Source organism: Zootoca vivipara, chromosome 15 (genome assembly GCF_963506605.1).
Source record: "Zootoca vivipara chromosome 15, rZooViv1.1, whole genome shotgun sequence".
Taxonomy (NCBI): Eukaryota; Metazoa; Chordata; class Lepidosauria; order Squamata; family Lacertidae; genus Zootoca; species Zootoca vivipara.
In genome coordinates, this window is record NC_083290.1 from 29,992,903 (window position 1) to 30,019,414 (window position 26,512).

The following is a 26,512-nucleotide window of genomic DNA, read 5'->3' on the forward strand; positions in this document are numbered from 1 at the left end:
GGCAGCTCTGCCCAGGAAGTAGAAACGGTGCAAAAGAGATGAAAACCTGGCTGGCAGAATTAGGGCTTTCACCCAAGTGCCAAGGCTGAGCAGCTGTATATGGATGCTGCCTTCCCTGGTATTTGGTGCCCCTTGTAAAGGAATGAGCAACACCCATTGTGTGGGGGAGGTCAAGAGAAGTAGCCAGGCAGTAGTAAAAGTGTGATCCATCCTTTCTTTGACTGCAATCACTTCATCTACATGCATGGGGGGGGGGGAGGACTTCCTTTTTAGAGATTAGTCAGGGCCAGATTCTGCCACTCTTTACATGGAGTGCCATGGGAGCATAAACTAGACTTCTCTAGTGCAGAATACTGTGCTCCAGTCCCTCCCACAGGTTCCAGTCTGTGCAGCAGGATCCACCCAACTTCCATAGCCAAATGCTATTGGCCTGTGGTGCACAAGCCACACCCACACACCCTCTTAATATGTCCCATGTCAGGTTCCAGAGTTGCTTCCTGGTCTTCGCATGGGTAAAGTCCAACAGCTTTCTTTGTAGCAATTCTCTACAGCAAATAATTGTTCCACCAGGATGGCCTGGTGGGTGCTCCTGGGTATCTGTGTAGCTGTGCCTGGGCAGCAGGCAGTGGCAAGCACCTTCCCACCACCCTGTGACAGGTGAGTTTTCTGAGGCTATGGAGAAACGGGGGTGGGGGTGGGAGGCAGGAGTATGAAGCTTCTCCAGGTTCTACCCAGGACAGCATTTTTGAGTGGATCTCCTTGCCACTGCACTAAAACTCAAGGGATCCCGAGTGTGCTGCAGTGGTTAGTGCTGGCCTAGGACACAGGAAGATCCCTTCTCAGCCATGAATCCCACTGAGTAAACATAGACGGGCTGGTCTCTGGAGAACTCTGTGCATTGCTCGCTGGGGGAACAGCAGGAAATAAACGAGGTTATTGGAGATGTTACAGTATGTTCTCCCCGGATGGGAGGAGGCACCCCAGTCAGGGGGCTTAGATGCTCTTTGCTCTGAACCATGGTTGCTGATCTGATGAAAGGAGCAGCCGCAAGGGCCCCTTGCTTTGCCAGCATCAGGCAGGGCTCACTTTCATCTCTTGAGGGAAGTTGGAGAATGTCAAGTGGTCTGAGCCTCCCTCTACAGGTTCCACACTGTCCTGCTGTTCTCTCATGTTCTGTGCAAGGCAAAGCGGCTGGCTGGTTACTTGCCAGGGAGAGAGTGGAGAACCTTTGCCCCCTTCATGCCATGCTCTGCTCACTTTCCAGTATGACTGCAGTTTTCTCCCCTCTGGTCTTCCATTGTGTCACGTCTGCCTCCTCGGGTGTATGCTGTGAAAATCTTTCACCTCTCAAGTCCCTTTGATTGGGTGAAGATCATTAGTCTCCCCAGTGTGTATTTGTAGGATCCATGTGCAGCCCATGCTCACTGTAGGAAACGATAACCCCAAGGTCTGGCAGGCAATCCCCTCCCCTCTCCCCACTGCCTTTAGGACAGAAGGATTCCGCTGGTGGTGGTCTTTGCTGACCCTCCTGCACTTGCTTCTTTCTCCCCACCCCTCCAGTGAGATCTACTGCACCGGGGAGCTGCTGAGGCAGGTCCAGCAAGCCAAGCTCTTTACAGATGACAAGTTCTTTGTGGACATGCCGCTGAAGGAAAGCCCAGGTGAATGGCCAAGGCCCAGTCAACCCCACCCTCCACCCCATGGGGAGATCCAGTACCCTCATTATTCCCCCACCCCTCTTCTCACTGAGGCCAGAGCCTCTCCCCCAAAAGGGTGTATCTATTTGGCTTACCAAATAACAGGTTTTCCGACTTCTGTAACAAGTCAAGGCAATTTGCTGAGGCTTTCAAAGTCTGAAATGTACACAGGCTTTGGATAACACCCAGAATGAAAGCAAGACAAGCTTACAGATGAAACCTGCCATTTCCTGAATGGTCTTGGGGGACAGCCACCCAACCTCTGTTGGAGTGGCCTAATTTGCTGCTTGTTCACGCGGCAAGAAATGTGCTGATGCTGTGAGGTTAGACTTCTTGGGGAGCAAAGGCTGGGGCTTGCTAGGACCATCCTTATTTCTTATCCCCTGAGTCTAGACAAGGCCTGGTCTTTGCTGTGACATCTCTTCCCTTCACAGAGGTGGTTCTGGAGAGATTCCAGAGGTTGGTGAACGAGACGCCTGGCAGGGACTTGTCCCAAGAGCAGCTGAAAGTATTTGTAGATGAAAATTTTTCCCCACGAGGGCAGGAGCTTGAGAACTGGGAACCTCCAGACTGGACAGACAGGTAGGGCTCTGTTGCTCAGTGTTGACCACCTTCACCCACTTCCTCTCTTTACCAGCGCAGCTTGGGGGCAGGTTTCAGGGAGCGAAAGAGCAGGGGCTGGGCGCGATGTGCTCCTGTTCTGTGCCTTTAGGGCTGTGAGGTGCTTCAGAGCATTACAACGTGCTCTTGCGTGGAGCTGCCATCTAGGATTCTTGAGAAACTTCGCCGTAAAATGTAGCAGCACAACTATTAAGTGGGACTGCCAGGTCTTCAACCGTCACACTGGCTTCTAAGTCCTTTCTGGGTTCTGTTCAAAATGTTGGCTTTGACCTATCCAATCCCAAATATTGGGGCCAGGTTACTAGAAGGGCTGCCTCTTCTCCCACAAACAAGAACCTGCCTGGTTGTTAAGCTCAGGGGCTTCTCCTCATCTTGCCACCTTCCGAGGTGAGTTGGGTGGTGACTCATACTCAGGGTGCTGCCCTTGTGGTAAGAATGGACTACTTTATTTCCTCGGCTCCATGTTTTATTTAAGGTGTGTTCCCTCATCTGGGTAATGAACAAGGTGGTTTAGAAGTCCATTCTTACCACACCCTGTCACGAGAACATAGGAAGAGCGCTTCTGGATCAGAGCCCATCTAGTCCAGCATCCTGTTCTCACAGTGGCCAACCAGCTGACAAAGGGAAAAACACAAACGGGACCCCTGAGGACAAGTTCATCCTCCCTCTCTGTGGTTTTCAGCAACTGGTGTTCAGAAGCATTGCAGCCCTCCCATCATGCAGACAGAGCATAGCCATCTCTGAGTGGTGTGCCTGGCATCGTCCTCCTCCTCCTTTGCCCAGGGCTCTTGCAGGTTTTGAGAACTAGGTGAGAGAGCCCCGTGGAGCACCTCAAGGTCCCAATTGTTGCCTTCGCTTTGGGATTTGCCATATGGCCCTTGAGCAGCTGGACTGGCCTCTCCATCACTCTCTTTGCTTTCTTTCTAGCCCCCCACTTCTTCAGGGGATTGCGGATGAGAAGCTGCAGTCTTGGGCCCGGGATCTGAATGCCATATGGAGGCAGCTGGGCAGGCAGGTAATCCCCAAGGGCCTCCAGAGGTGAGGGCTGGCTGTATGCCAGAAGAGGTCGACAGACAAATCTTTGCCTTTCAGATGAAACCCGAAGTCAAAACTAGCCCTGACCGTCACTCCCTGATCTACGTGCCAAACCCACTGATAGTGCCTGGTGGGAGATTCATTGAATATTACTACTGGTGAGAAGTGTGTAGAGTTAAGGATTATTTTCAGTCTCTCATTTGCTGCTGCCTTTCTCTAGAACCCTGGCCTTTTCCTGCAGGGATTCCTTCTGGGTCATTGAAGGGCTGCTGCTCTCCAATATGACGGCCACAGCCAGAGGCATGATTGAGAATTTCCTCTACCTTGTGGACAAGTGAGATTCTCCTGGGGGAATGGGGTGGGGCTCTTCCTTCTGCTCTGGCTGCCTCCCGAAGGGATGAGAAGGGGGAATGAATGGCCAGCCAGAAGTGTTTGGGCTTATCTTGGGGAATGGAAGGGAGACACACACCCCATCAGCGCAAGCTCCCGTCCGCTCTCCTGCTCCAATTTTGCTTCTCGATGACAGATTGGGCCACATCCCAAATGGGGGAAGGGTCTACTATGAACGCCGAAGTCAGCCCCCCTTCCTCACCCTGATGGTGGAGAGTTACTGGAAGCACACAAACGACACCGACTTTTTGAGGTAAGAGCCTTGGTTCTCTCCACTCCCCCCCCCTTCTTTTTTTTGCAGGGTGCATGGGGAGGGAACCCAGCTTTGTGCTGGTACTTCCTCTTCTGCTTATTGGGTGTGGGGAGGTGTCGGATTGCCTGCTCAGGTAGGAATGGAGCTGGTGACGTGGAAAGACAGAAAAGTGTCCATCTTCTTCCACCCGCTTCAGCCCAAATGTGGCTCCCAAGTGCCTTTCCTGATGCCTCTAGGAACTTTCCCAGCCGGGACATATCCTGCCAGTTGTGCCCAGTTGCTCTTTCTGCTTCTCCCCCCACCCCCTACCTCAGGCACAATCTTCATCTCCTTGAGGCTGAGTACCAGTTTTGGCAAGATCATCGGGCTGTCAATGTCTCCTTTGGGGGCAAGGAATACACCTTGAACCGTTACAATGTCCAAGTTGGGGGGCCCAGGTGAGGTGTGCAATGCATCACATTTGGAATTGGTTGGGCAGTCACATGCCCATCTTCTGAGGTGGCAATGGGCTTCCAAGAACTGAATTCTCACTAAATCCACATTCTTTCACCCTCCTCTTTCTCCTCCCAGACCAGAGTCCTACATGAAGGATGTGGAAACTGCTGCTGGCTTAGATGAAGGTAACTAGCCCTGCAAGCTTCTGCCCTATGGCTATTTCTAGGTTGGACCCAGAGCTGAGCCTGTGGGCAGAGGAGGGTTTCATGCTCCCCAGCCAGCCAACAGGCTCCCAGGGATTTCCCTCATGACCTGGTGGGGTGTTGCTTGGCCTTGTAAACCAGGGGGAGACAAAAGGGGAGCTCCATCCAGGCCTTATTTGGGATACTGAAGGCAGTGCAAGGCACATTGGGGTGGTTCTCCCTGTCCTGCCTCGGTGATAATCTTTTTTCTCCTGTCCTGTTTCTTTACACAGGAGCCCAGGAAATTCTCTGGGCTGAGCTGAAGAGTGCAGCTGAGTCAGGCTGGGATTTCTCCTCTCGTTGGTTCCCCCTGGAGTCATCCCTGCTGAAAGACACCAAAACCAGCACCATCGTGCCGGTGGACTTGAACGCCATCCTTTGCAGGGTGGAACAGCTTCTGGCCACATTCTATGGGGTTCTGGGTAAGACATCTGCAAGCCCAATGAGTACATACCCTCCAACACACCGCAGAGGAAAATTGGGGTGTGCATCTTTTGGGGCGGCATGTTTGCAGGAGCCAAACCAGGACGTCTCAGGATCAAATCAGAAGCCGGGATGACTTCTGTAATTCCTGGATGTCATGCTTAAAGTGGGACAGTTATGGGGTATGTGGGTGCAGGGGTCTTGAATGGTGCAGCCCACATCCCTGGTGGGTGCAGAGCATATGGTCCCTTGGAACTGGCTCCCAGGTACAGGAGGACACAGCTGCATGGTCAGGGGGACCCTCACAGCCCACCTCTGCGGTTGGTGTTGCACAGCTGCTGTGGGTGCCACCTTTGCAGAGGTGAGCTGGCATCCTTGTGTGATGCTGGGGAAGGGAGGTCTAGCCAGCTGGGCAGAGAGGATCCACCCTGGATTAATTGGAAGCTGAGCCTACGGGACAGAGGTTTATTGGAGCTGCATAAATTGAGGCTGCTGTTGCCTCTCCAGGGAACGACGTGAAGGCCAACTTGTTCCAGGCTGCTCACAAGCGACGGGCGGATGCCGTCCGTGCTGTCCTCTGGAGCAACAGTACTGGAGCCTGGCTGGACTACAACCTACTACAGCAGAGGCACAATGAGGCTTTCTATCCAACCAACCTCATGCCCCTGTGGATGGAATGTGGGGTGGATGTGGCCGCTTCTGAGAAAGCCCTTCGCTACCTGGAGGTAAGCAGACATAGGGAGGTGCGACTGTGCTGGGGAGAGGGGAGTATCAGAGGTGGAGGCTGGGACCTCTCCCGCTAGCTGGAGGGAACTGGGAATTGGGAGCAGTTCCAAGAGCTAGGGAATGAGGGCGACCTTCTCTTCACCCAGACTGACTCCTGGGTGCTCTTGGGGGCACTTTGGAATTTAAGGCAGGCACTGGCTTCAAAGGAAATCTGCACTGAGGAGGCCTGCAGGAAGGAGAGTGGAGCCAGTGGCAAAGCTGCATGCTCCGTTACTGGGGGCGGAGAGCAGGTGGGGGCGTGACATGCATCCAGGGGGTGTGGCATGCCGTCTGCAAGGCTGTGGCGCGCGTTCTGGGGACGTGACGAGACTATGGGGTTGTGGCACCCGGAGTGCAGGGTGTGTGTGTGCGGTGCATGTCCGGGGGGGGTCGCCGTGATGGCACCCTACCAGAATAGTGGTGTCAGAGGCAGTCTGCTCCCTCCGCACTCCCGTTCCTCCGCCAGTGAGTGGAGCACTGTTGAAAGCCTTCCAAGCGTTTCGTCAGGTTTAGTGTGAGAGGAGCCCTCTGGGTTTTCAACAGGAGGCATGTTGAGCAAGAACTTCTGACCGGGAAGAGCAGTGGTGGAATGAACTGCCAGGGAGACCGTGAGGAAGGCTTTGTGGAAGGGAGTTTGTACCAAGTCCCTGATCAGGCAGCTGCTGGGGGTCCTTTTATGCAAAAGACTTCCTGTGAACCAGTTCAGCTACCGACTGTACCTCACATGATACATGTACTGTACCCACATTATACACTTTTAGGTGCCAGGCAAAAATGCTACTCTTTAAAGTGACATCCAATGCCCACTGAAAATGTGTGTGTGTGGGGTGTTTTTGTTATGTATTTTGTGATTTTATATTGTAACTGCCTCGACACCTGCGGGTATAGGTGGTATACAAATATAATAAGCTACTTCTACCTCCCTACAGCACCTGTGATTTGCGCTTGCCCAACTCTAGCAAATGTGCTGTGTTGCAAGGGCGACCCCATGGCACCCTCTGCTACATCAGCCTCACCCTATATCCAGGTCACTGGTCCCTCCTGTCCTGATTCCTGAAGGTGCCCTTCTGCTCATTGTTGCTCCAGAGACGCAGTGGCAGACTTTGGGCTCTCAATTTTTAAAATGGCGCCCTGTGCAATGCCGAAAATTGGCACACGCACACCCACTTTCTTGCTCCGCTCTATAGCATTGTTGAGGTGCCCCCTGCAGTGTGGCCAAACCGGTTGCACTGCCCTAAAACTGCCTCTGAACCACACAGTGTGTTTGTGCCCACAGGCGAGTCGAGCGCTCTCCTATCCCCACGGAGTGCCCACCTCTCTGGTACGAACACAGCAGCAGTGGGACCTGCCAAATGCCTGGGCCCCTCTCCAGGATGTGGTGATCTCAGGTAAAGCCCTATTCTGGAATGTTTTAACGGGAAAACAGATCTCTCTCTTTGGAGGCTTACTAGGTCCAGGCGTTGCAAATATATGCCCCTCTGCCAATTGCACAGAGGGGTTGCTTCCGCCCATCCCTTCCTGGTCTGCTATTGCCAGTTGTAGCCTTGCCTCACCCAGGAAAAGATGCTGTGCTGCTCCTCTGTAGGGCCGCTGCCACCCCTGCTCGCATTCTGACAGCACTTTGTGCTCGCCAGGTCTGGCCAAGTCCTCGTTGCCTCAAGCACAAGATCTGGCCTTCACTTTGGCACAGCGCTGGATCAACACGAATCTGGCTGTCTACAAGAAATACCACTACATGTATGAGAAGGTAAGATGCGCACACACACACCCCGAGTGCTCCCAGGCCAGCCTTGCCTCCTGCTGCCACATAGCCCATAATCCCGTGCCTGGTACTCTTGGCCACTGCCATCCTTTCTTCCCAATAGGGTTGGTGAGCAGGTGTTTGCAAGCTCTTAGCTGTCCTCCAAGCCTGTTTCGGGTACAAGAGGAGAAAGCCCTCCCCATGTTGCTCTGGGCGGAATGGTTGTCCTGTCACTCTCTCCATACCGAGAGTCATCCTAACCTGCAACGTACTGAGGTTGTGCACCTTCCTGCCTGCCCTGACCCCAATAACCCCCCTCTTTTTTTCTTCCAGTATGATGTCGAAGGCGATGGGAAACCCGGTGGTGGGGGAGAGTATCAAGTACAGGTGAGGCAATAAGCCCTTTCCCCCATCAAAGCCATAAACTGGTGCCTCTTCCCACCACAAATGGGGCTGGATGAAGTAGGGGCACCTGTCTGCAGCCTCTGTGAGGCCTGGATTGACCTTCCCATCTCCCTTTGCAGGAGGGGTTTGGTTGGACCAATGGATTGGCCCTGCGTCTCCTGCATCTCTATGGCAACCGCCTCACCTCTGCAGGCACATTGCTCTTTCGCTCCTGGCTCTGCGTTGGGGCCTGCCTTGTTCTGTCCTTGATCTAGGAGTGGCTGCTGCTGGTGGTGATGGCCAGAATGTTGCTCCATCACCAAAAGTGGCTGTCCTTTTGGTGTCTGTGTGGATGGGCTGGTGCTCTGCATGGCTGGGGCCAGAGAATAAAGCCAACTTGCTTGCTTCTCCTCTGCATCTCTCTACATGTGATAACCTGCCCTGACCACCACATTCCACTTGTGCAAAGCCTACAGGAAGTGAGGCAGTGTTGTGCAGTGGTTAGTGTTCGACTAGGACCAGGGAGACCAGAGTTCAAATCCCCACCTGGCTGTGACACTCATGGGGTGTCCTTGGGCCAGCCACTGCTTCTCAACCTAACCTCCCTCACAGGGTTGTTGTGGGGACTGAATGAGGAGGAAGACCATGTACACCACCTTGAGTTCATTGGAGAAAAATCGAGAATAGAAATGCAATAATAGCTAAATCAGTGCCTTGGCAGATCAGGTCACTCAGCGTCCTCCTCCTCCTCCTCCTTCTGGATGTTGCTTCTCACAAATATCCATTAGAGGTTTCTGTCTCAGCAAGTGGTATATTGCTTCTGAAAAGAGTGACTTGACCTAGGGATGGTGCCTTGTAATCACTCCCATATCTTGAGGAAAAGAGGCAGGAGCCAAGGAAGGCTAACTGGAGCATGTCTGCCTGGTCCTAGCAGAAGCTTTGACACTGCACTGCCTTTAAGCAGCTACAATACTGTGTACATCTCCGATTTCTCCCTTAAAATAAAGAATACTGTAGAGCACGAAAAAGTTTGGACGAGAACAACCAGAATCACCAGGGGACTGCTGCAAACATTTTTAGCATAGGGGGGGGGGTTAAGGAGCACAGGATTGGGGTATTAAATTTATGTTGGGTTATGGAAAAGGGGGAGAGGAAGACTTTCTTGTAATACTGGGACTTGGGGGCCACCCAACAAAGCAGATTGTTGGAAGATTCAATTCAGACAAAAGGAAGGATTTCGTCAAACAGGGCCTAGTTAAACTATGGCATTCATAGTATCGTAAGGGACCCTGACGACCATCTAGTCCAACCCCTTGTGATGCAGGAAGTGCTTGATGGCACTTACTGGTATTGCCTCTGGCAGAAGCACCAGGCCTCAACGTAGCAGCCACTGTCCTGCCTGAGACTGTGCCTTTGCAACTGTGAGACCTTTGCTCTGCGCCCAAGAAAGGCTGCTCAGAGGTTTCTGTGGAACTAGTGCCTGCCCTCGGTGCGATTCTGGCCAGCATACCTCATATTTGTTTAAACGCAGGCAAACTTCGAACTTGTTCCTAATAATGCCCAAATCTATGCTGGGCATGGCTATGGCAACCAAGATGGGAGAGAGCTTGGCTTCCAGGACAGACCCCCCCCCCGCCCAGTGGACAGATGCAAACCTGCCACCCTTTAAGAACACTACATGATGCGCACTGTGGGTGAAGTTGGGGGGGGATGCTGCTGTTACCTCCTGGCGGTCCCCTTTACATGGAGGAAAAGAAGCAAATGTTCAGGCTCTAGTTACATAAAAGGTTTTATTGTCCTTCCCCCCCCCCCTCCACAGCAGCAACCTCAATAGCCCTGAGGCACAGAAAAAGAGCTGCTATAGTTTTTGTTTTGTTTTGTTTTAAAGCAAGGTATAAAAGTGACCACCGAGGCAAAAGAAAAGAAACCCACCTCTTCTGGCCGAGGGTAGGATGGGAAGAGGACCAGGCTGAGCTGGAGCCCACCTTTGCCTGGCAGTGGGGAAGGTGGGGGGGAGAGAGGTCTGCCTGCTCCTAGTCCCCTACCCTGACCCTTGGACTAGGCAAAGCCAGGGAGAACAGGTATCAGATTCTACTCTCTCCCCCAACAAGGCACATGGTGGTAGGTGAAGCCCACCCTCCCCTGTGGTTTATAGGGCAGCTGGCACAGGCCATGCCGCTAGTCCTCAGGAGGAAGAAAACTGGGCTAAGTGCCCGAAGGCACCTGTGTCTCCCCCAGCTGACTTCTGCTGCTACGTGGGCCCTGAGCACTTTTTTTACAGGAACTGAGCATGGGGCAGAGCTGGGGTAGTATGAGATCTTTGGCACAGGTGACCCCACGAGGTTGCCCTCCTGCATCTGCGGCAGTGATGGAGGCCTGGCAGGGCCGTGACCTTAAAGCCTTGTCGGTACAAGCGAGGGCGGCTGGTGTCTCTTCCTGCCTCCCTCGCAGAGGAAGAGGCAGCCAGGCCAGGGCTCACGGTGGCATCTGCTCCTCTGGCCCTCCCCTCCGTCAGTTCTGGAATTGCGTGTAGCCCTCGGCTCCTGTCACGATGACATCCATCCAAATGCGCATGGCCTCGGCCGATGGGGCCACCATGTAGTAGAGGCGGTCGTGAGTCTTGACGCAGAAGGTGAGGGCAGGGTTGGGGCTCTGCCGAGAGAAGGGACAGGCTCACCTGGCTGTGCAAACTGCCCCTAGCTGTAAGGTCTCTCCCCTTTCCCCTAAAATTAGTTCCGTTAGCACTAAGGAAGTTGGAAAGAGACTCAGGGCAGCTAGAGTGTTAAGAAACCAGCTTGTGGAACAAGGAGATGCCACATCTACCCCCTGACCCCAAATCACTGAACCCAGTCAGAGTAAGCAGAGGCTGTTTTTCCACAAACACATCCCATCTTGCCCCCCCCACCCCCCAATGCACGGTAGGGAGCGTTGAGACCAACCTCTCCACTGAAGGGGGCAGGGAGAAAGTCGGCTAGGTGCTGGAAGAGAATAGAAAAACAGGAGAGAATTAAAGGCACCTTAGGAGGAGGAGCTGGGCTTGAAGGCTGGGTGCAGCCACCAGGCATGGCTCAAGTTAGTAGCAGAAGCGCCCAAGGCCAGTTTGACTGCAGGATGAAACATGGCTGAGAGGAAGCTGGGCTGCGATTGCAGTTGGTGGCAGGGCCCTGTGAATGTTGCCCTCCAGACTGCATCATTTTAGCTCTGATTTATTCTGCGTTCAGAGGACCCAAATTCTTCACCAGGGAATACCAGCCATGCCCAGCCTGCACACTTTTCAATGCCATTCTGACAGCCAGGAGGGTTGTTGTTAATTATTATTATTTTGAGAAGTCATGGCACGTTGTTAAATCCTGTCTCTCGTTCCGCACACAGGTACCGAGCTCAGGTCAAAATGCAGCCGAAACCCTCCAGTACAAGGAGGCTGGGTTAGTTCAAATGCTCAAGGCAGTGCAGCATTTAGGGGGCGCCATCAGGCATGCCTATAAAAGAGGATGGTACCTACACTGGCCAGGCTGAGAGAGAAGAATCCCTTCTGGAGGAGGAGAAAAAGAGAGAGAGAGAGAGAGAGAGAGAGAGAGAGAGAGAGAGAGAGAGAGAGAGAGAGAGAGAGAGAGAGAGAGAGAGAGAGAGAGAGAGAAAGAAAGAAAGAAAGAAAGAAAGAAAGAAAGGCAGAGAGAGAAGGGAAGTAAGAGTCTAAGAGGGAAGGAGGCTTGGCTGTATGCCTGTGTTAAATCCAGCACCACCCTGCCTACCTGTCCAGCCCCCGCCCCCATGCGAAGTGGCTGCCCCCATAAGGGATCCTGTATCCCCTGCTTCGCTCACCTTGGCTGCGCTGCGCAGGTGGTCGTAATAAACCTCCTCAATGGCCTGGAAGTAGATGAGGCCCTTGAGCTTCGTCTCATGCTTGTCTGCATAGGATAGAGAAGAGGGAGTCAGCAGAGTGAGGCTAATTCTGGGCAGGAAAGAGAGGGCAGGGCTGTTGTAAGAATTCTAAGGTCTCAAATATAGAATAGATGTTCCTAAATGTACCAGGCAAACACACATACATAAGTATATAAACCACGTGTCTGAAATAATACAGGAGAGCAATCCTGAAGCCATTTTGATTCTCTCAAATTGACCTAAAATATTTCTCTGCAAGGAGGAAGGAAATGGGAAAAGCTGTACGATGGTCTTTGGACTGTAGGGGCTTACACCTCCCTGCAAATACAGTCTGGCAAGTACAGTATCTGTTAAGCTGAGCAAACTATCAATATGTGTAAGAGTTTCAGGAACTAAAGTGTTTACCATCTCAGAGGAATGACCAGGCTACCCATAAATTCCATTCAAGGAAGCATTATCCTGGCAGACAGGAGAGAAACAGCACTCTCAAATTTCTGCTGGGGACCTCTGCCTCCTTTGATGTATGCATGATTTTTTGGGGGGGGGGTTGGTCTTGCCGACTACAGTTTGGGCAATTTCAAGTGTATTTATAGGGGCTTGCGTACCATTGTTCTGGGTCTCTCCTACCTCTTTGCAAGGAGGGGAGGGAACTCCGTTGCCACAGAAAAATAAAGATCTGCCTTGCTTTCAATGGATCTTGCCTCCATCTATTCATCTCTGACTAATCATGGATGTAGAGGACTCAGTCCCTTGGAGAGTTGGGAAGCAAAAGCCAAACCCCTTAATTTTTTTTTAAATAACAGGACTTACCTGCGTAGTAGGAGAGAGTGCGCCGCAAGCGGTCAAAAACGAACCATCGTTTCTTCCAGGACTTGATTTTACCCCCCATCTTGACCAGGTAGCCTTTGCACATCTTCTCAGAGAGGATGACGTGGCTGCAGGTGTCCACGCTGTGGCCAGATGATTCAATGTGCGAACGCAGGTCGAAGTCCTCTTTGCGGATGGGCAGGTAACGTGTCAGAGGGCGGGCCTGTGTGGGGCAGAGGGCAGTTCCCATGTCTGGCTCAGTGCAGCTTCCAAGGCTCCCGGCTCATGGGAGCCACACTGAAGGAGGAGCTGCATGCCAGAGCCAGGATGGACCTCAAGTTCGTTCAGCGCAACCAGCCGCAATCCCCAAGCCCATTTAGTTGGAAGCCCAGTAATGCCCTCACTTCACATATTTTGCTTTTGTGCCTGATTACTGAGTGGGTCAGATCGTGCATGAACTTCATTCCATGTAAGGGAATGGCAACAGTTCGTTCAAGATGGTGGCACCCGGATTAGGCCAGGCCTACGGAGGGAAGGGAGAGCTCAGCAGGGCTGGCTATGAAGAATCTTGCCAGGCTCCCCTCTTAACTGCTGGTTGTCCTTTCAGACACCCCCCCCCCCGGGAAGTTCCCCAAGGTCCACATGGCATGATTTACTGGGCAGCGAAGCAGCAGCCTCCCTGCCACCTGTCCTGCCTCTCCTAACTGGGACCAGAAGAAAGTAGCTGTGCTCCACCCCTTGCCCCCATCCTGTCCCATACCTGGGCAAACTGCTTTTCTCGCATCTTGACCTCCTTCTCGATGAGCTTCTGCCGTCGCGCCGTCTCATCCTGCAGACGCCGCTCCAGCTGCTCCCGCCTCCGCCGCTCATCCTCCAGGGCCTGGCGCCGCAGCTCCATCTCTTGCTCCTGCAAGGGGCAATCCATGTTAACACCTTGCCCTGCCCCACCCTGGGGTGCCACCCACCCATTTGCATCCATGCGGAGAGTCAGACCAGAGATCTTCCCCAGCTGTACCTGGAGATGCCAAGGATGCAATCGGGGGCCTTTTGCTTGCAAAGCAGATCCTCTAGCACTGAGCTTTAGCCCTACCTGGTGAGCTACTTTCTTTTTGAGGTGTCTGCTGTAAGACTCCAACGCTTATGGTACAGAAGAAAGGGATGATGTTAAATGGGAACCTAAGTCGCCTTATGCCAGGTGAGATGACTGGTCCACATAAGCTCAGTGCTGCCTACACTGACCAGCAGTGGCTCTCCAGGGATTCAGATGCCATCAAGCATTGAACCTGGGACCTTCTGCACTACCAACGAGCTACAGGCTCCCTTCCCCTCTTGACTCTACACCAACATTTTCCCCAATCAGCCCATGTGATTGGCATCAGCCAGAGGGAAACAATCCCTTGCTTGCATGCCAAGAAAGGAGAGCTGATAAGTACCCTGCCAAGGGGGAGGGAACATCTTTATTTGGTGGAGACCCAACATCTATGTGAAATGCAGAAGGGGCTGCAGTGCCCAACCAAGGCGAGGGAGAGTAGGGGAATACAAGAGATAAGGGGAGGTGGGTGGAGTGTCTCAGCCCCCCGTTTCCCCCTCACCCGCGATTCCATCATGCGCGACTTCTCTGCGTGGGCCTCCTTCAGCATCTTCTCCATCTCCTCGATCTTCCCTGCATCTGCCCCGCTGGCGCTGCAAGGCAAAGCCAGGCTGTCAGCGGCGAGCAATGCCAGTGGGCTTCTCTGCTACGGGGCAACACCCAGACCGGGCAGAGGCAACGCTCAAGAGCCATGCGAGAAATGGAGGAAATGGATGAATGGTGGTCGGAGGGCATACTCACTGCTTGCGTGGAGGGCCAGAGGGCAGCTCTCTTCCTGCCTCCCTGCAGGGAGCTCTGCCTTCAGCCCAGGAGAAGCCGATAGAGACATTTGGGGGGGGAATGGGGAGAGGGGAGTAGTGGGGGCAGAGAAGGCAGCCAAGCCCAGGGAGAAAGAGGAAGAGAGGGTAGAGCCAGAGATGGCAGTGTCCTCCTCCTCCTTCCCTAAGCAGGGCAAGGGCTGAGCTGCTCTCCCGGGCCTCAGGGACGGCGGCTGTTGTCCCGCTGTACCTGGAGACGTTGTCCGGGGAGCAGGCGGAGTTGCCGCTCGTGGACAGGTTGGTGTCGAGGCTGTCGGAGCTCTCCAGGCTGAGGGTGTCGTAGGCACGCTCCCTGTCGTCGTTGGCACGCAGGCCCAGGCCCCCCGGTGGGTGGTGATGGAGGATGGAGTGGTGGATGAGGGGGGAGTACGGAGAAGGGGGAAGGGGCTGCCCATGCAGGGCCTCCCACTGGGACTGAGCCTCAGCCGCCGCTTTCTGCTTCAGGTCGGCCAAGCGCCTCCGCTGCTCCTCAATCACCTGCTGGCCTGCAGAGATGCCCAGGACAAAAGCAGGCTGAGCGCTGGGGGGGCAGCAGCTCAGCGCCCTCCCAACATTCCCTGAAGGCATTCCTATGCAAGGAAGACACCCACACACCCCAATCCTGGGCAGAGATGCCAAAACCACCAACCCTCCAAACATCAAACCAGCGAGCAATGGATCTGGCTGGGCTGCGGACATTCTCCTGCCCCCCACCCCAAACCACTCTCTCCCGCTCCCCAGCACCCACCCTTTTGCTGAAGGGCCAGTTGGCGCTTGCTCTCGATATCCTGCAGGGTGCTGGCCAGATTCCGAGGGAGGCTGCCGGTGCCGTTTTGCGGGGACAGGGAGCTCTGCGGGAGAGAAGCAGTTTGGAAGCCGGACCTCTCAGTCCCACCTGACCCTAGAGCAGGGTGCTATGCTGTCAGGCTTCAGGGGATCCAACCCCACAAGGTAGGTTGCCAGGAATGGATAAGACAAGGAAGTTCTTACCAATGCTTTTTATTCAATAGTCACAGAGAGAGGATTAGAAATGTGGCTTCTTCAAGTAATGGTGTTGCTCCCAAGTGAAACCCCACCCCCTAAGTCTCTCCCATTATTGGGTGGCTAAGCTGTGCCTTCTGCCTCTGAGCTCTCTGCTCTCTTACTTTCAATGCCCACCAGGTTCTGGGAGGGGGGGTCTGGAATACTTTCTAAATACAATGAGTCTGTCAGCTGTCTCTCCCCTAGTGCTTCCTCCTCCTCCTCTTCCATTATTTCCCAGCTTCCCCCTTTCATCCGCCTCTGAACTGTGATCTTCCCTCAAACCCCTGTTGTAATTCTGAACTGTCTCCCTCTTCTCTGGAAGCGTCAGGCTGGGGAGGTGGTGTCCATCATTCCTCATCTGCCCAGTTCCTGACATATGCTCACTGACTGAGGAAGGGGTGATGTGCTCCACTGATACTAGTTCCTCAGCTCCATAAGTCACATTGGCCAGATCTTTTTTTGGGGGGGGGGAGGTTGCGGGGGGGGGGGGGAAGAGGATGAGAAGCAGGAGGGTTTTCTGGAGATACTCACTAGGCCCAGCTTGGGGGGGGGGGAAGTGGAATGAGGGACCTCAGGGGATGCAAGAGGGAGAAGAACCTGAGTAAGGGGTTATGGGCAAATTGAGAGGCTCCCACCACCCCCGCACCTCACCCACTGCCCCACTGTACCTTGGGTGAAGGGCTGCGTCCCAGAGTGGCCACATTCAGCTGCGAGGAGCTGCCTCCTTTGGGCCAAGCCAAGCTGCTGGAGCCACCGTCCATCTTGGAGCGATAGACCTGCAGGAGGGAAAGAGGTTTGGCAAAGAGGGCATGGCTTGTGCCCATGCGGGACATGAGGGGAGAGTGCCTCCAAGGGGCACAGCAGCACCTCATCCGGGGACGGTTCGTTACCTGTCGCGGGTCTGGAGATGAGCGAGCTTTAGCAGGCAGAGGAGGAGGGGAGGAGGAGGAGGAGGAGAGACAAGCAGCAGGGGGGTCTGCTTCAGCCTCAAAGCCAGCTGGGAGGTCCTGGGCGAAAAGTGGCAGCTGCACTGTGCTCTCTGCCCACCATGGCTCTCTCTGAGGGTGGGGGGCAGAGGGTGGTGGCGAAGGAGGGTAAGAGAGAGAGGAAGGAGACAGCATGAAAGACTCGGACGGGCAGCTGGCGAAAAGCAAGGCCAGGCAGATGCTACCGGTAGGCACCAGCCCCTGCCCACCCTGCAGAGATGTGTGGGTCTGGCTCTCCTGCACCGTATTGTTCTAAAGGATAACTCACTGAGTAGCAGGATATAAGTATTCTAAATAAATACACCTCGAGGCCAAAAGAATCCTCCCTCTCTCTCCCACTGCCCCCAACAGACAGACAGACAGACAGACAGACAGACAGACAGACAGACAGACAGACAGACAGACACAGCTATAACTCCCCCCTGCCCCAGTGCCTTGCTGCGGTGTGCAGGGCACCCGGCCTATCCCAAAGGAAGCGATGGAGGGAGGGAGAAGGTAGCAAGGGGGTGGGGGTTGCCACAGAAGCACAAACCTGGGGGCAGCTGGAGGAGCAGAGCAGCGCCGCTGGCAGGGCAGAAGCAGCGGTGTCTGCCGCGGGGGGTCTGGGGGAGTGGGCAAGCCCTACAGCCGACCTGACACTGCCCAGAATCACTGCCAGCTGGTCAGTTGTCACGTACTGGGCGGGAAGGAAAAGGGAAAGTGTGAGAGGCAGGCTGCAAGCAGTCTGGGAGTGCACAAAGCCAGCAGAGAATGCGGGGGGTGGGAGGGAGGAGGCTAGGCTAAGGACCCCCCAAAGAGTGTGCTGGGCTAGAGTTGGCTCCTTCTTCTTGGGAGGTAGCATGGAATATGGAAGTACCCCCTTTCCCACCTGCCCCTAGACATCTCCTTCAGCTGCATGTACTGTTGCACCAGCCCCAGCAATGGGACCCAAAAGGCAGGTACCTCATAGGACAGTGGGGGCGCAGGTGAGGGGATGGCAGGTGCGGAGCTAGCATCTGGCCCACAGCCACAAAATGGGAAAATGTCAGAAAGTCTCACGTACTCCTAGAAGCAGCCAGGCAGAGAGGAGGAGGAGGAGAATCAGAGTGGGATTGGGGCACTGAGCCAAGGGAGCAATGTCACACAACACACACACACACACACACACACACACACACACACACATGCAAGCATGGCAACCTGGGAAGGGCCTAACCTGCCTGTGGCCCACAGCTGTGCCAGGTAGCATCTACCTGCAAGAGCTACCCGGAGTAGAGCGTCCTGCTCTGAGCTGTTGCCCCTTGCCCAAGTGAGGTCATATTGTGAAAGCTCAACGCAGAGCGGTGTTCTTGGGACCCGTGGGGAGCAGACATCACACTGGCGAAGAGAAGGGAAAGTCAGCAGGCAGGAGCGTTTGTGTGCATGTGCGCAAACATGGAGGTCGGAGGGAAGAAGTGATGTATTCCAGAGTCAAGTCTGGGCTGAAACCCGTGCCCACAGATCTAAAGCATGCTGCAAAGTCCAGCCACGGATGGGCACAGCCAAGCCAGGCAGGGAGGAGATGTTGTAGCGCATGCAACAAGTGGGGAAGCAGCTCACAGGCAGGCAGGCAGGCAGGCAGGCAGGCAGGCAGCCGCATAGCATTACCTCTGTCCTCCCTGGGTAGGGCTGGGCGGAGGAAGCAGTAGCTGCACAGAAGGGGCTTGCAGAGTCAGCCGCCTCCCCCAGTTCAGAGAAAGGAAGCATCTCCTGCGAGGATGGGAACAGCGGTGAGGGAGCTGCAAGAAAAGCAGGACGCAGGGAAAGAGAGGGGGGCACGAGAGGAAGGTGGCAGGGTCTGTCCGTGGCAGCCGAACTGCAGAAGAACCCTGAAAATGTCAGCTCAGGTTGTGGGGAGAGGGCAGGGGGGAGGGAAGGAAAGAGAACACGCACAGCCGTCCCAGCCTCTAAAGGAACCCTCACCTGTTTGGGCAATTAATTCTCAGAACAGAGGCAACGGAGAGGCTGCAGAGATTCTTTCGTCTGCTTCCTACCCCACTAAGTGCTCTTGTGCCTCATTGCCAGTATGAGAGGCCCCCGCCCTCAAGCTTCCCCAGAAGGGAAAAAGAAAGCAAGTCAGAGAAAGGAGGTTACTGCTGGGAGTCTGGAAGGAACCAGGTTCCTTCTCCAGCGACGTATCGAGGTACGGGCTGGGAATGGACTCTGCTCAGTGCAGACAGTACTGACCTCAATGGATGCAATGGTCTGGCTCAATATAATACACATAGCTTATAAAACATGGGAATGACATAGCTCTCATACAAAACTTGAATTCCCTGTTAGTGGGAAATGTGGTCCAGACATGGAAGACCCTACTAATAGAAATATTCCGCCTGCTAAACAGCAACAGATGTTTAGATCTGTTCAGAAAAGTCAACTAGAAAAAAATATATTTTAAAAATGGGTTTGTGGAGTAAGATATTGGGATGGCACGCAGAAATGGGTTTAAGTATTGTGTATGCCCGCCTATGGGCCCTTTGCTGGATTTTATTGCCCTGCCTGTGTTTCCGAAAATTTGCAAGGAAGGACGTCGCTGCGAATTTCATGCCTGTCTTTAATTACGGCTGCCCCCAAGTTAAATAACGTTTAGCTGACTAATCAAGTGCATAGCTCTAAATATATGTGCACGATACTAAAACAACAATGGGAAAGCGTGTTTTCTTTGGTTTTAGATGGCACGTGTTTATAGTGCAGGGGATGACATCATAAAACAGCCCCTCCCAGCTTGAGAAAGAGGGGAGAGGGAGGGGGAGGCAGAATGCCCCTTCTAAGACGGCACCAACCACATGCAGCTTTAGTTTTTATCAGCAGTTCTGCAAAGCACTTAAAAAATAACTGGCCTTTTTGTTGCTGAATCAGGATGCCTTTTTACTTGATTTAAGTAGGATTTTTAATTTATTCATCAAAGCGATCAATTCATGAAAAGTTGCAAATCTAAAACTATAAGAAGAACCTGTCTCTCGTTCCTGTTCTCACAGAGGCCAACAAAGATGTCTCCAAGCAGGGCATGAGTGGATCATAGGAGGGTGCCATTTTAGCGGCTGAAACTTAATCTTTGCAAATTTCTTCAGTGAAGGGTCTTAAAAATATGTTTTTGGGTGTGAGGAATTCAAATCTGCTATTAATTTCGTGATTGGACGACATTTAGCTTGGCAAGTCCAAGTGTGATGAAGAAGCACATGAACTATTTTCAGAAAACCAAAGAATTTTAATTTTATCTTCTGAAAATGACAGGTAATGCTTAATAATAATAATAATAAAACTGCAAGTACTTGGCAATCATTTTTAATGATTTCTATGCAATTTTGCACACATTTTACCAACCAAGCAAAACTAAACGAAATATGTTTTGAGTTCCCTATACTACATTTTAGCAGTCTTCATTTTTGGAATTTGAAGGCTGAAAAATTCAGCACGCCCTAGACTGGAAGAGTCCTTTTTTTTTTTAATGGCTCTGGAAAATCTCAATAATGGGAGATAATAATAACTAACTATCTCGGACTATGGGAGACTGGCTGGAGCAGCAGCTCTGAACATGAGGTCCCAGCACACCAAGCTTTCCTGGGCAGGGTTTGCCTCTTCACCTCCCTCTCAGCCTCCTTCCTTAGTAAGGAAAGATTCCCATCGAACTCTGTGCTGTTAGCAGGGTAAGGTGGGAGAAAGGAAGAAACAACAAGCACTGCTAAGGCAAGGGCTCGCTTCCCACTCACCCAAGTTCAGGAGGCTGCAAAAGTCTGCACCCTTGGGGCTTTGCTGAAGCCCCACCACCACCACCAAGAACCTGGGCACCCACAGAGGTCCTTTTACCTCTCGCAGAGCTGTAGAGGCCTTGGGGAAGCCGGATCCACCAGTCAGCACCCGGTACCGTCTCTCTAGCGCAAGGAGGGTCTCCTTCTCCTACCACAGGGAAGGAAAAGGGAGAAGCTTGTTGGGGTGCTTCCAGCCATACCACCCAGCCTCCAGCTCCCTCTCCCCTATGGCACAGTGCCAAGGGGAGAGCCATGCCGTCCCTCATGTCAACAGGCCAGGTCCCACCTAACCTTCCCCCAGTGGAGGAATGGTTCTGGCAGGACAGAAGCCCCACTCCAGGTGGCCCTGCCCTGCCTGCAATGCCTCGCCCAGCTCTGTCAGATGCCCTCCCTGCCAGGCGGTACCTTCTGCAGCATCTGCAAGGTGGTGGCTTTCTCCTTGCCCAGCCGGTCAGCCTCCTGGGCAGCCTGCAGCCTGATCTGGTTGGCTTGACTCTCCAGCGCTGCCAGGCGTTCCTGCGGGGACACGGAAAGAGCGGGGTTGGGGGCTGAGCAAGTGCCACGTGGCCAGTCGCCCCCCCCCGGCTCAAAGGGCTTCCTTCTCCGCTCTCGCCCACCCACCTTCCTCCGTGCCATGCTGCGGTGGCTCTCGGCTTTGCTGTGCAGGAGCTGCTGGCTGAGCATCTCGCGTTCCTCCTCTAGGCGGCTCTCCTTCTCCAGGTGCTGGAACTCCAGGTCCTCAAAGAGCTTGGTCTCCGTCTCCAGGGCCTCTGCTTCCTGCAGCAGGGACACAGCGGCTCAGCTGGGACTCGGGAAAGGCGGCTGGCTTGGGCAGGGGGAAGGAACATGGGTCCATCTAGCTCAGCAAGGATTTCCAGGGGGTTTTCTCCTGGAGATGCTGCTGGGGATTGGACCCAGGACCTTCTATCTGTGTCCAGTCCAAGCCTTCCAGAGGGTCACTGGGCAGGTGGGACAAGGGTCCAAAGGCTGCAGAGCCAGCAGAAGCAACCTGAAGGACAGGGCTGCTCTGGCTCTCCTCTGCAAGCAAACCCTTGCGGAAAAAATCCCAAATGGGGCAAGGTGAGCTCTTTTTTAATCAAAAGAAAACGTAACTAGCAAAACGGTTCAAGGAGGAAAGTAGCCTGAGGGGCATTCAAGGGAGAAAGGAGCTGGCAGCCTCCTGGAGACTCCTCTGGCGCCAGCAGGAGCCATGAAAAAGGGGTGTAGGGTGGGTTTCTTGAGGAGCTGCTAGGACTTGGCAACCCTTGCTCCCTGCCAGGATGGGCTCAGCTTCATTCCAGCCTTAGCCCCTTCATGCTCCGCAAAGAGGGGTCAAGGAGAGGCGTGCCCCCACTCATGATCTGAGCTCCCTCTTCCGGAAAAGCCGTCCTCCCAAGAAGAAGAGCTGCCAAGGCGGCCAGGGTGCCAGGCCCTGCCGAGTTGTGCCCCACCAACCCAAGCCAGCTTGCCATGCTTACCCTCAGCCAGGCGCTGACCCCGGCTGCAGGCGGGGAGATGGTGGGGGGCAAGGGAGGAGACACTGACCCTTTGCATCTGGTCCTGCAACTGCTCCCTCATTGACTCAGGGCAGTTATCAAGCTGGTGCTTGAGCTCAGAGTATAGTGCCCGCAGTCGCTCAAGTTCCTTCCTTTCAGCATCAACCTTTGCCCTCTCCTGAATCCGGGAGAAAACAACACACACGGGAAAAGAGAGAGAAAGAGAGAGAGAGAGAAAACACACTTCTCAAGAGCAGGCCATGCAAAGCAAGGGGGCAGGAGGTTAGCAAGGGGGCTCAAACTCTAACAGGGTTACCAGGCAGCTACTGGGAACCTCAGTCTTGCGTCTCAAAGTCACCCATGTACCCAAAGGGCAGGCTTGGCCACCCACAAGTCCTCCCCGGCCAATTACTGGCCTGCCCAGAAGAGTCCGCCATGTCAGCTGTCGCAAAGCTCTCTAGAGATACTCAGGAGTCCGGGAAATGGGCATTTTCAGGATGAGACACACACCCTCCCTTCAGCCCCATCCCAGCCATGACTCATGTCACACAAGCTTTGCTATGTTTGAGACACAAAACTAGGCTCACACCTTTCTGGAGTTAGTGCAGCACCATTTCCTGGGGGCTCTGGGCACTTTGGGGGTACATGTCTGTGAGTGAGTGGGCAGCAGGAGAGAGGCACCAGGCCCACACTGGGGGCAGCAAGTCCCTTGCCCCCCGTGGCCAAGGCTGCATGCCGGATCTGACTTCACAGAATGTGGCAGGGGCACACAAGGGACAACCTTAGCTTATATTTAGGAGCCGTGTTTTTTTAAAAAGGTTCCTATCCCCTTATGACTGCAGATAGATTCATAAGCTGGATGTGGTTTGGGGAACACCAGCCAAAGCCTCCGTAGTCAAGGGGGAGAGAGAGGGTGGTGCAGATTCCCAAGGGATTGGGGCCTATGGGGCTTCCAGGCCCCTCCCCTAAGCAGAAAACCCAGAATTGGTTTTGAGAAATAGCAAATGTGGACTAATAAATTATACAGGATGAAAGAAAAGGTGCACATGTGTGCAATTTATACAAATTGCAGAACTGAGCTTTCCTCGGGGCAGAATGGCAGCCCTTTGGGGCTTGGGCTGCTCTGCCAATGCAGCCTCATCTGCCCTGGGGCACAGACTTCAGCTCTGGGCACAAGGTGGAGGAAAGGAAAGGAGGTTTCTGACGCTTGTGATGTAGAGGCTTGAAAGGTGACTAGGTGAAGGGGGTCAGGGGGCCTCAAGTGCCCTGCAGAGGGGCAGTCAGCAGAATAGGCGAGGCAAAATAAAAAACAATAGAATGTATCATCCAGTTTTCCTTGGGGCAGAATCTCAAGGTGGGTGGGTGGGTGTGAGTGTCAGCTGCCGCTTTTCAGTTCTGAGTCACCTGGCCTAGGCATCCTGCCTTGCCACCCCATCCACACAGACTGCCCTGTGCAGTATTGATCCCCCCCCCTGGCTTTGGCCCTCACGACCCTGTGAAATGAGATCACTTGCACAGCCCTCAAAGACTCCACGTCGCCCTGAGTTTTTATAGTGAACTTAGTGTGCCAGCAGTAGACTGGGTGGTTCTCCACTGTCCTTAAGGAATAATCCAAAGCTGGGGAGGCCTACACACTGGGAAACAGAACAGCGAGCCCTGAGCCCGCCTTCAACGGCATCAGCAGTTGTGCATCCAAATCCGTTTCCTTAACAAACCTGCAAGTTTTCCCGCAGCTAGACTGAAGTGCTGAAGAGGCTGGAGCACCCTGCCTGTTGGCGAGCAGCTGGGATGGGCACCCACATGGGGGAGAGGGAGGGCACTGCAGAGCTCCTTCAAGGCACCCAAGCCCCCACAGATCCCCAGGAGGTGCCAAGACTAGGCCCTGGAGCCGTGCCCCTGCCAGGCAGCCTCCGGTCGGGTGGGATGTTTGTACACATGCAATAGACCCTCCCTCCTCCTCCTCCTCCTGTCTTTTGGGCTTCAGCCATGCTCCGCCTCACTGTCTCAGTTAGGGTGGCCCACCAGCAAGATGCAGGCAGGCAGGCATCCAAGCAATCAGAGTCAGAGAGAGAAAGAGAGACAGAGAGAGAACGGAGAGAGGGTTAGAGCTGGTTAGTGCGAGGCGGGGGGGTTAGTGGCAGCACTTCGCAAGGTGTGTGCGTCCCTCGGGCTCCCTGCGGGAGCAAAGGTTTGAGAAAGGCTGGGAATCGGCAGCCCCCAAACAAGCACCTGGGAGGCTAAATGCAAGGGAGTCCATTGGCATGGTGGGAATCGGGTCCCAGGGGCAACTTGCTTCCATCCCCAGCCAGCCAAGGTGCTGGTCTGGAGCTCCCTGTCTCGCAGTCAAACTTCTTCTTAATGCCTCTGGTCTGGAAAGATGAATTGGGGCAAGGAAGAGCCCAGCCTTGAGCAGCGCCAGGGAGGTGGATGCAAACAGCACTGCCTAGCTTGAGAAGAGATACCTCAGACACCAAAGCTTGGAAAGAGAGGGCTCCCCTCCGGAGCCCCCCAAGCAGTTTTCCAGCTTACCACGAAGCACCAAGCGGAACCGCCCCAAGTTCAGCTCCCGAGCGAGTCACCTCGGCTTGAAAACCCAGCAGAGATGCGAGGGAAAGTGCCAGGGCACCTTTTGGAACCCAGGTCCCCTCGGTGTAGCATCCTTGGGGATGGGGTAAGGAACAGAGCAGCCAAGCTGGGCGGAGCGGGGCCAGCCCAAGCCGAGGGCCACATCTGGCTTGGTTGCACCTCCCCAAAGAAGAAGGGTGGGCAGGTGGCAGTGGGGCAGCCAAAAGGCCTCGGGTGCCAGCCATTTACCTTGTCCCGGTGGATGGCGGCGTCCAGACCAGACATGCGCTCCTGCAACTGCTTCACTGCCTTCTGCTCCTGCTGCAGCTGGATCAGCTCAGCCTCCCGCTCGCCTTGCAGGAGGGCCCGCTCCATCTCCGCCTGGGCAAGAGACAAGGAGCCCCATCATGCTAAGACTCAGCGACCACCTCCAGGCCTCTCTCTGCAGGAGGAGCCATCGGGAGGTGGGGGTGAGTTAGAGGCCTCCCTGAACTCCAGCAACTCTTCATTGATGAATGAAGTCTAGGACTGGGCCCCTCCTGGGGTGTGCCCTGCCCATCAGCATGACCAAACGGGGTTCAGCCAAGAGGAAGGAGCCCTACCCTTTGCCCTCATCCCTGCCTAACCTCTCGGGCTGTTTCCTGCAGCTGCTGCTCCAGCTCCTTAGCTCGGCTCTTCAGCTGATCGACGCTGGCCAGGACACGGGTGCGCTCTTCCTCCAACAGAGCCGCCTCCCGGCTGGCTTTGGCGCTGGGTGGCTCTTCGTGCTGCGGAAGGTTTGGGAAATCAGCAAAGAGGGTAGCCTAATTAGAAGGCTTATTTGACACCGGGCACAAAAGAAAGCTGATGCAAGAAAACTTGGTGTGTCCTTGAGGACTAGGCCTTCCTGCTGCATGTAAAGCATAAGCCGACACGTTTAAAGAAAAAGGGAGAGAATGCTTCTCTCAGGTCTTTGAAACAATAGAGAATTTAATAAGAACAACATAAAGGATTGTCATATTGGTATCCTCAGACTAGTTTCATCAAAGGAAACCTTGAAAGGGGGGTAATTAATTTTCCCCTCAGTCATTCTTTGTATTATATTGCTCTGTTGTGGTGTTCAATGCTAATAGTCTGGTAAATATGTCCAAGAGGGACTATGTCTTGTTAGATTAACGACTTTGATAAAGTGGGATTATAAACCTTGGAAAGGTTATAATCAAAGGGGGGATTAATGAAAAAAATCAGTGACCCCCAGGTGTATATTTTTTATTTTAATCATGTTTCAATATTAACTGCATTTAACCTTTGGCTAGAATGCATCCGTGAATGATTCCCGCATGTCTGCATTTTGTGACTCTCATGCCTCATTCCTAGGCTGCATTCCATCTCTCCTATCTTACCCTGAAAGTGGCACAAACGGCAAGATGTTTTCCTATGTCTGTTGTGAGTTAGCACTGGCATCTCCTTGGGAGGTTCCAGGGACAGGCATGGGAAAGGAATGTCAGCAGCCCCCACAGAATAGTTAGGACTAAATGGTTTCGGACGCCCCAGGAAAGGTGATTACCAGTGTGAGGTCAAGTATCTCCATATCCCATGACTTGTAACCTTTCTTGAGGTATGTAGAAGAATGATTGATGTTTATGACTCCTTGTCTGCTGTGCTTGAAATCCTATATAAGCTTTGTTACAAATTTGCTCTGGGCCGTCCTCCTAACTAGCATCAGGTAGGTAGCCATGATGGTGTGTGTGAAGAAGTCTGCATGCACACGAAAGCTCATACCAGAACATACTTAGTTGGTCTCTAAGGTGCTACTGGACATTTTATTTATTTATTTCTCCTAGCTAGCAGTTCTGCTGAGAGGCTGTCCTATTGCAATAGCTCTAATAAACTGGATCTGCTGAAGCTTGCTTCTAATTCTCTTGGTTCCATGTGTTATGTTTAATAGGTGCTCCCTGTGCAACAAACAGGTGGGCTAGAAATAAATTCATACCACAACACCAGCCATGAACTCTGCTAGCCAGAGGTCTCCCAGGCACACTGGGGGTGGGACAGGCATAGAACTCTTCTCCCCAAGGAGATGGAGGAACGCACAAGCCACTCTCTTCTCTCTGAGCCTACCAAGGTTACCTGC

At 53.7% G+C, this 26,512-nt stretch overlaps 2 protein-coding genes across 10 annotated transcripts in view; one reads left to right on the forward strand and one right to left on the reverse strand.

Moving 5' to 3' along the window:
- Positions 1-250: 250 nt before the first annotated feature.
- Positions 251-10,140, forward strand: TREH (trehalase). The gene is given in 16 exon segments (XM_035140219.2): positions 251-657; positions 1,561-1,661; positions 2,132-2,279; positions 3,246-3,333; positions 3,411-3,511; positions 3,595-3,687; positions 3,880-3,996; positions 4,311-4,433; positions 4,567-4,616; positions 4,907-5,095; positions 5,604-5,821; positions 7,138-7,249; positions 7,496-7,608; positions 7,936-7,989; positions 8,127-8,210; positions 8,212-10,140. Coding segments are annotated over 16 exon segments (1,722 nt in total). The 5' UTR covers positions 251-571; the 3' UTR covers positions 8,257-10,140.
- A 71-nt stretch (positions 10,141-10,211) lies between these two features.
- The window catches only part of PHLDB1 (pleckstrin homology like domain family B member 1), a 41,522-nt gene continuing 25,221 nt past the window's right edge, over positions 10,212-26,512 (reverse strand). For 2 of the 9 annotated variants that reach the window (XM_035140208.2, XM_035140216.2), the window contains 17 exons: positions 25,026-25,166; positions 24,649-24,780; positions 21,884-22,012; positions 20,960-21,115; positions 20,744-20,854; positions 20,397-20,486; positions 17,104-17,247; positions 16,254-16,361; positions 15,311-15,413; positions 14,774-15,068; positions 14,268-14,358; positions 13,436-13,582; positions 12,679-12,898; positions 11,809-11,894; positions 11,489-11,518; positions 10,926-10,964; positions 10,212-10,638 (listed from right to left, as the gene is read on the reverse strand). In XM_035140208.2, the coding sequence (XP_034996099.2) occupies positions 10,498-10,638; positions 10,926-10,964; positions 11,489-11,518; positions 11,809-11,894; positions 12,679-12,898; positions 13,436-13,582; positions 14,268-14,358; positions 14,774-15,068; positions 15,311-15,413; positions 16,254-16,361; positions 17,104-17,247; positions 20,397-20,486; positions 20,744-20,854; positions 20,960-21,115; positions 21,884-22,012; positions 24,649-24,780; positions 25,026-25,166 (2,163 nt within the window). In that variant the 3' untranslated portion in view covers positions 10,212-10,497. Of the gene's footprint in view, positions 10,639-10,925; positions 10,965-11,488; positions 11,519-11,808; positions 11,895-12,678; positions 12,899-13,435; positions 13,583-14,267; positions 14,359-14,773; positions 15,069-15,310; positions 15,414-16,253; positions 16,362-17,103; positions 17,248-18,197; positions 18,300-20,396; positions 20,487-20,743; positions 20,855-20,959; positions 21,116-21,883; positions 22,013-24,648; positions 24,781-25,025; positions 25,167-26,512 lie in introns of all 9 variants that reach the window. The other 7 variants (XM_060268370.1, XM_035140210.2, XM_035140211.2 and 4 more) reach the window with 7 other exon arrangements.